Source organism: Podarcis filfolensis (genome assembly GCF_964270895.1).
Source record: "Podarcis filfolensis genome assembly, chromosome: 5".
NCBI classification, from domain to species: domain Eukaryota; kingdom Metazoa; phylum Chordata; class Lepidosauria; order Squamata; family Lacertidae; genus Podarcis; species Podarcis filfolensis.
In genome coordinates, this window is record NC_139608.1 from 50,675,320 (window position 1) to 50,684,387 (window position 9,068).

The following is a 9,068-nucleotide window of genomic DNA, read 5'->3' on the forward strand; positions in this document are numbered from 1 at the left end:
ACTGCCGCATATCCAAATTCTGAAGACAAGAATTAAGTAAGTTGGGGTCTAGTTCTGCACAGCTTGAAAATCCTTAATTCAGAGGACATGTGGTCCATAGACAGGATAATGGAAAGGATGCCAGACAAGTCTTGTTTCAAGCATTGGCCTTGTATTTCAGGTAGATGCAGGATAAAAGTTATGAGAGGACATATTAAAGGAGGCCATTTCTCCACAACACCTAGCTATACCCCACTTCCTTCCACAACATGTCCATTCAAACACAAAATTCTAGAATTCTATATTTGAAAGACTGTTCAGGTTTAAAAACAACAACTTTACCACACATTTGTAGGACTTGACTCTAAAGTCTCAGAACTAATTCAAAGTCCCTCCAGATGTTGTTTGCTACAATCCCCATCAGCCCTAGCCAGCACAACAAATGGTCAAGGATGACAGAAGCTGTAGTCCACAAATACTTCAACACCCCTACTTTACACAACCTTCCCCATTCTAGATGTTTCCACAGCCTAGATGATTTGGATCCATGGTCAGGGATTATGGAAGTTGTAGTTCCAAACATCTGGAGGGAACTAGGTTGGGGAGGGCTGGTGCAAATGCTGTTGTCCCCTTCCACATTAATATAAAAGCAGTCTGCACAGTCCAGCCTCCTTCACTCTTACCAACTATATCCCTCCACATGGAAAAGTAAATAATTTCTAAAATCAAAAGCTGCATAACTGTGCCCTATTTGCTTAGCACAATGTGCCTTTCAACTGCAGCAGCATACACTTCTGACTACAGCTAAAGCAACCACGCAGTCAGTAAAAAACAATACACACACACACACACACAAACACACACACACAAGTATGAGAACTGCTAAGCTCATCATATATCTGACACCGGAAAATCATAACTTGCATTTATTAAAGAAGCATGCACTAAGTAAGAAGAGTGAACAATTCATTTTCATCAGTCTACTGTTCACTCCACAATTGTTCCAAAAGACAGTTATGGATAGTTCCCAAATTGCATCAAATAAATTATTAAGAAGCTTGTTCTGAGCACAGTAAGGAAAAGCTACACAGAAGGCACACAAAATTGTTGTCTTATAAAAGGGCCAACATCTGACCTCAGTTATACTTATATATAACCCAAACAAGAGAAAGCATTGTCTGAAGTATGCTTAATATGTAAACACTGACCAGGTTTGGCAGAAGAGCAGATATAAGCCCTGCCTTAAGCAAGTTTGCTAATCAGATCAGCAAAAATCAAAATCAGAGAATACAGCACAAAAATTCTGGTACCCTGGTTAAATAGGCAGTGAAGTGGAAAGAGTACAGTACATGCAAGGGTTTGATAATTTAACCTTAGCTGCACAGTAAAGTATAATTAAGAGGTATCTACTGCTGTTCAAGACTACCAATCTGTTAGAATAGCTTTATAACCAGGTTATAGTTAGAAGTATAAAAAGACACTTATCTTCATATGTTGTGGTCAAGTGAATTAGCACAGAAATTCTGGAAAATTATTGTTATAAAAAGTGAAAAAATAACAGATATTAAACTTCATTTAGCTCCTTTGGTGCTTTTATTGACCTTCAACAAAAACTGTGCCTTTGGCAAACCAAGAGTTAATATGAAATATCATGGCTAGAGCAAAGATATGGTGCACCAGATACTGGAAGTTGTCAACTCAACAATAACTAAATTATGTGAAGTAGAAAATACACTGCATGAACTAATTATATATGTGTACAAGAAAGGAAGCAGACTTACAATAATTTTTTATTCCAAACTGATAAATACATATTTATTACTGGAAAAATCAACCACATTCTTCAAGCAATATTATTTATGCCTTTGATTTTGAGAAAATGAACACACCTCTCTCTCTCTCTCACACGCACACAAACAAAACATGACACACACATATACATACACATTCATCAAAAAGCTTAAGCTAATGAAACTTCTTCGTGATTCTTTCCAAAACTAATCCTGCACATCTCTAACTTCTACTGAATGTGTGGAAATACCAGACTGAGGAATACTGAACAGATCCAATTTGCCTAAGTAGATCATACTTATCAGTTATAATCACTGTTGCACCAAGTTCCAGGAATCTAACACCTAAATAAAACACCTCTAACCCACTCCTTCCCATTTTGCTAAAAAAGAAAAAGAAATCAGAACTAAGGCAGAAAAGAAGCTTATGTTCTGATCAAATTAATTTTAAAAGGCAGATAAACATTGATCTTAAATTGATTTAAAGGAACATTAAGAGCTCACTTTGCAAAGTTTGCATTGGCCTATTCAGATGAAATTGTCATATATTACTTATTTGGAAAGCCTTCAAGAAACCATTTCCTCTCTACACCATTTATCCTGGCACTCTGCTACTCTAATATTTTAGGTCTCTCCTCCCTCCCCACCATTTCACAGTCTAGCCAACACAGTTCCTGTCTTCACCCAAGGAACTGAGCAGTGAGTTTAAGTGCAAACATGCAAATGTTATATTGGCTGGTATCTCAGGTACTGTATTACCAGTTTTCAACAGAAATGTCCTATTTTGTGGATAAAGTGAATTCTGTAGTTGAATGTAACAGACTGCAAGATTGTGGCAATGCCTAAAATATATGGTGTCAGTAAATATTTCTTATCCACAAGAAATGTAATTTAAATTTGGAAGCACAAATGCATCCAGTCCCATTCCATAAAGGAGAAAGTACTAGACTTGCTAAGGATTATCATACAAGGAGAGACTTTTGAAAGCAAAACTGCTGAAAGAACAACGAGAAAACGAATCATTTATGCAAGCAGTTTTTAAAAATCATTATAAAGGAGACACTCATTTTTTCCTCTCCCAGAAGCGATAGGGAATTATTTCATTTGCCTTAAGTGCTTAAGTGTCAAACGAGGTAATCTACACAGGCCATGTTAACCACCTGGTGTTGCACTGTAAATTCTGGAGGCAGAGAATTAGATTGCCACCTGCAGGTGTACTTAGCCTCCCCCCCCCACACTTCTTTTCCCCAATAACACAATATAAGAAGTAAAAAATGCAAGGTTACAAGAAGTATTGATCATTTATACACTGCATGCAGCAGTCTAACAATAGCTACTTATGCCGAACAAAAAGTAAAACATAATTTCCAATAAATACCAGTGACACATATCTTATTCATACACAATATGTGTTCATCACTGGATGTCTTAGTACTTGGTGATTCACAAATTAATGTATGGACTGTATTTGAGTTGATGTCAGCTGATCTGAATGCTCTGTATGTGGTATTTGGTCTGGGATGACTGTTTCACAAACTGATGTGATCACTTGATGCTACAGTCATCCAAAGATGATATAGGCATATGCAATCTCTCCCAGTCTGTCTATTAAAGAGTCAGGCATTTATAATGGACAAACAGTGATTGAGCTCACATCAATACATTTGCAATCCTATACATTTCTACTTGGACATAAGTCCCAATGCTTTCAGTGGGGCTCACACACAACTAAATGCATTTAGGATTGGAATCTTGGGCTACAATCCTAAACACACTTACTAGCAATCAACCCCCATTATACACAGTCGAGTTGAACATCCAATGAAACCTGTGTAGGACTGTACCATGCGTGAAAGTAGAATTCGTGGTACAGTATGCCCATATGGTTTTTCCATAGGTACCCAAACTATAACTTACATTTACTACAGAACCAGTTGTGCTCATTTTGAAATGGAAGGAAATACATTATTAAACAACCTCACAAGCAATTTTGAAAGTTAGCTAGTAGCCCACAGTTCAGAAAAAGGAACATAAATCCATTTACCTGATACAATTGGTGCTAGCCTGAATATGTCTGATAATCTGCTGTTAACTGGTTCATAAGGCGACTCTTCAAGCAAGTCATTCCCTAAGGACAATGGAAAAAAAAATGCTTTGTTTTTCTCCCATGTTTACTACCTTCTGAAACCTCAATACAACCAGAAGTTCCAGCCTATAAAGCTCAACATACAAATCCAACCAGCCATTACTTATTTGCCCCAACTGGGTCACCACTTCCTCCCCAGGCCCTTTCTCCAAAACCTAGGCCTGCCCCATCTTCTTGTACCCTTTGCTGTAGGGTTAGTGATTCTACCATAGAAATATAGCTTCCGCAGAACTATCACCTCCCTCCTGTGGCTGTAGTGAAGACAAATGCTAAATAGCATCATGCTCCATCACCCCAGCATATAGTCTAAAATAATGAGGGAAGGTCTTTTTTCATTCCCATCCTATATCACTTATTCTTAAGAAGCTAGTGTTAAAATCTGGTTTCTTTTACATTACAGAAGCTTCAGGAGAGAAGTATTTTGCCAATAGCTCCTCTTCCTCCTCCACCATGACATGGAATGATTATGGAACAGGTGGTTACCTGAAATAATCCTGATTTCAAGAGATACAAGGGGAGGGAAGTTTTGTGGTGTGGTGTGGTTATAAGACTATTAAGTAAATTCCCATATATTCAGAGTTGTGACTTACTTTGCATTTAGATATTATCTTCCCTTACTTGGGTCAAGGGGAACCAATGAAACTGAATCAAATGCTACAATCTTACACATAATTACCTGGGAGTAAGCCCCACTGAACTCATTGGGACTTACTTCAGTACAGACGTGCCCAGTAAAAGCAGCCACTCTCTTTTAAAAGTGAGAGGATGTAATATCCAGTAGAGACTAGCCAGTAATAGGTATAATTTAGTGTGAAAGCTAAAACCAATAAATCCAAAGCCATTAAATTATTCAGTGTTGTCATTGACTAAAATATTGATTTCAATTAGGTGCCACAGGTGTGGAAGCTTTAGAAGAGATATTATAAAACATATCAAGGACAACAGAACTGGGTCTTAAATTCCCAAATCAACAGAGTCAGATTCCAATACTGTATTGTCTTGCTGCATCAGGAATCAATGGACATTTTGTCAAGTTCAATACTCTAAACAGTGAACAATTAGTAGGTTCTCTTCATCTGGACCCTTTTCCCTAAAGTATCTACAATCCTACAAGCCATATGCTTACGTAAGTACACAAGTGGAAAGGAGGCCGCTTTTAAAATGAAGACCCTGTGTAACTTTTCGGGTCAGTTAGGAAACAATTAATTACAGTTTGACACAGTGGGTGAGGAGTGACCCCTCAACCCTGTGAAGTTTGATCTCATTAACAAGTGCTGAGGAACCTTTGGGGTAGAGAAGTAAAGTACCTAATGCCCTAATCTTTTGACTTCAGTTTACAAAGGTCAGCTGAGTCCCCCTGGAGGAAATCTTTTATCCTGCATTTCCCAACAACAGGCGACTGCAGCAGCAACAGCTGCTCTGCCTGGGTGGCTGGAAAAGGTCCTTAGAACACAACGAGAATTACAAGGTCAGCTCATGGTAGATCAGAGGGGCAGAGGTGGGGAACCCCATGCTAATCAGAAAGTGAGGGGGAGAGTGTGGAATGGTTCATTGTTATGTAACGTACCCTGTAAGCTTTGGTACATGCTCCAGTAAATACGTAGGCAATTTTTCTCCTTCTTCATGCCTCTCTTGCAGCGGCAATTGTAGAGAGATTTCTGCTTGAGAGCCTCCATGGCGCTCTTGCACTCGTCCTTTGCCTCCAGGCCTGTCGCCCGACTGAAGTTGCTCTCTTTGCCTGCCACGCACTGCCTCAGTGTCCTGTATTTCGTGCTGCAGCTCTGCTCCCTGAGGCACTGGTCGCTGGCTTTCACACAATCCAGGCGTTCCCCTCCAAGCAGCCCGCTCACTTCTGCAGACAAGAGGACTTCTACATTCAAAGAGAAGGAGGAGAAGAAAACACATTTGAGGCTGTGTGCAGACAAGAGATGCCAACTTAGGAGGGACTCTAAAAGGACATAAATAATTGTACTGGGGAAAGCAAGGGAGTGAATGCTTTACTCGAGCTCCCTTTCCTCCCCCATCAAGCATAGTAGAGGAGGAGGGAAACAGAGCTTCCCAACAGAAAATCCAGTTTCCTTCCATACCCCCCCCCCTACAAATCAAGTACTTAAAACTGCATCCCTACAAAACGAATGCCCCAATAGAACATACAGAGAGGTTCTCCCTCCCTATTACACAGCCAGTTTCTCCAGCATCAAAAGAGTTTGGGAACGTAACTGAATTTTTGCTACACCTGGATCCTGGACTTTACATTACTGTATTCCCAGAAAAGTGTTCATTTAATTTTATTGGATTAACTACAGCCAGACCAGGAATTCCCAGATTACTTCAGTTTACAAGACAAACCACAGGGGTTCACTTGTGGAGTAAAAGATCTACTCCCTCTCTCAATTCAATGCTCTTCTCCTTCATGCGCTGCTGAGAGCAGCAACAGTGGGTTAAGTGCTTGCTCTCAGTTTTCACAAAGGGTTTGCTGTGATTTTAATGACAGTCGTGAACAGCTAGGCGAGAGAGATCTCTTTAAAAGGCTGTGATTACCATACTTTCTACAGGAAAGGTACAAATTGACAAGGGTTTTGTTCTGGTATTGCTCTCCATCCAGGACTTTTCACGGAAGCAGTCAAAGCAGACCGTAGCCACCCCAGTTCCTTCCTTACCGCATTTCTTTTCTCGCTTATGGAAACACAGGCATGCACACACACATTTGTACATCATGCCTATTGTCAAAACAGAGCAGATTTGTGGCATAAACCATTTTCCCCAACAGAAGATGCAACCATCCATCTCATGCATAAACGTCCCCACTTCCCTTCTCAGCAAGTTGCCAAGGTTGAGATGGTTTGAAAGTTTCCCTTCCAACTTGCTAACAGATAGTTGAGATCTCCTCTGATCTTCTGATGAGCACTCTGTCCCTGTCAAAGGATGTTTGCCAAAGCCGTGATTTAAAAACTACAGAAAACTTCAGGGATCCCTCTTTAAAGAGCAGGCTGGCTGACGGCGGTCCACACATATCTCAGATCCCTACAAAAGCAAAGCCTTGGACTTTACAGAGCCCCCCCCCCCCGCCCGAGCCTGAAAACACCAGAGACTTACCCATTAAGGGCAAAACGAAGTATAAGGTGGCCAGAGACATCTTGCTCTTTTGCCGGTCGTCCTCCCCAAGTGCGCTCGTTTTCTGCCACTCCAAGAGGCGATCAGCACGTCGATATTCCAAACCAGCGCGGTTCCAAAGCCCCCAAGTTCATATCCACGGAATTCCCGAGAAAAATCCCCCACCCCGCCCGCCTCTGTCCTCTCCGTCCAACAGCACCAGTACCAGCAAGAGCGGCTGCTCTGCAAGAAGAAAAAGACGAAGGCTCTCCTCTCAGATCTTACATCCCAGCATCTTGGAAAACAGGAGTGTGTTTTTCTCAATGAGGGGAAAGAGCAAGAGGGAGGGAGGGAGGGAGGGGGAGAAAGGGGGACTCACGCCGGGGGAGCGCGCGAGTGCGACACACAAGAGCAGCTTTCGCCTGCCTCTTAGGGAGGGGAGGCACTTTTTCGCCCCCGGGGAGCGACTCCAAGAAAGAGGCACACACAAAAAAACCAGGAGAGGGGGGGTAGAAAGGAATCAATATCCAGCCGCTTGTCCCCAGTCCCGCGCCCACACACGATCACTCCGCCAAATCCGCTTTTCCTTCTCCTTTACAGGCGACTCCAACTCATCATGGTGTCTGTGCGGCTCCGGGCTGGCCCGATTGCGCCTCCTCCTCTCCTCCTCCTCCACCACCCCTTCCCGTCTCTTTCCTGACGGAGTTTACACCTCCTCGAGTCCGCAGGCGCTTTTAGAAATGTTTCTAGTTTGCTTTGCCCATCACCTCGTTGAGCGGCGGCGTGGAGGGGGGAGACACAGAAGAGCGGGAGAGACTGCGCCCAGTAAACCCTCCGAGACGCCTTTTGTATCGCTGCCGGGGTTTTCTTCTGAGCTCACGTTGCCCCCTCTGTTGGAGAACGAGGCGCACGCAGCGAGCAGACGGAGCTATTGATCCCGCGGAAGGGGACGGCGGAGGAGGCTCTTCCAGCAGGTGCAGCCGCGCGCCCGGGTGTCGCCGTTCGCCCAGCTTAAGGCAGCGCTGCAGTCCTGGCGTCGCTCACCTGCGTGGAAACCCAATGAGCTCAATGGGACTTGCTTCTCTGGAGACGCGGCGGGCAACTTCACCCAGCCTGCCTTCTCCTCTCCCCCAAAGTTTTTCCCCCTCTCTCTCGCCCTCACAGCAAGCTCCCAAATCTGGGTTCAACGACGCATTTGGCGCTCTTTATGGCCAAAGGAAAGCGCCAAAATGCACGCTTTTCTTCGCACGTGGAAGTGGGCGGGATTTTTTATTTTTTTAAAAAAAACGACCCAACTAGGGTAGCTCTTTAGCAATGTCGTCTCGGAATGAGCGGGAACTGTTCCGCAAGCAAAACCTGAAGGAATCTTTCGTAACAAACCAAGGTGGTGGGTGTCCATTTTGGAAAGGTGACTTAAGTTTCGCCGGGCGGCCTGCAGTTTTCAAAGTACTGCCCAGCAGCAGCTCCTGCCTCTTCGCTTCCCTTCCCCAACTTTCCTCGGATAGAAACTTTGAGGCCGCCTCGCCTTTCGAGGGTCCTCGTGCTTGGGGGAACGCGCTCAGGCGCACAGAAACACGCCGCCTTTCCGGTTCGCGCCGGGGAAGGAGCAGCGGTCTGTATCAACGCCGCATGAGGGAGGGCCGTCTCTCAACTCGCGCGCCTCAGAAGCCTCGATCATTGTTACTGATAGGAAGACTTCAAAGAAGTGGCAATTCCTCTCAGCCCTGGGCTATGAGGAAATCACGCAGGGGATTCGCCAAAAAGAAATGCTCTAGTGAAGGTTTTGCAACATTACCTTTCCCTCCTTTCAAGGATAAAACTCCCACTAGCTTCAATTTACTGCGGCTGTTGATACCAAATGTTTGGTTAATGCCACACAGTTACAGCTACCCGTTAAACAGCAAAGCACTAACACGTTTTTTATTATCGAAGATTTTATCATATTAAAACCACTAGGGGTTTTTAAAATCTAGTTATAGCACCCAGTGCAAGCGATTATAGAAAGCAAGCAAATGTCATTTATAAAGGCGTGATCAGTGCCGGATTTATGCATAGGCTAA

The 9,068-nt window shown here is 43.3% G+C and overlaps 1 protein-coding gene across 1 annotated transcript in view; it reads right to left on the reverse strand.

Annotated features, from left to right (window-relative positions):
- Positions 1-8,715, reverse strand: part of GFRA1 (GDNF family receptor alpha 1) — a 183,388-nt gene extending 174,673 nt beyond the window's left edge. Inside the window, exons 1-3 of the mRNA XM_083616723.1 lie at positions 7,012-8,715; positions 5,483-5,785; positions 3,814-3,897 (exon numbers count right to left, since the gene is read on the reverse strand). Of these exons, the coding sequence (XP_083472849.1) occupies positions 3,814-3,897; positions 5,483-5,785; positions 7,012-7,051 (427 nt within the window). The 5' untranslated portion in view covers positions 7,052-8,715. The remainder of the gene's footprint in view (positions 1-3,813; positions 3,898-5,482; positions 5,786-7,011) is intronic.
- Positions 8,716-9,068: the final 353 nt, after the last annotated feature.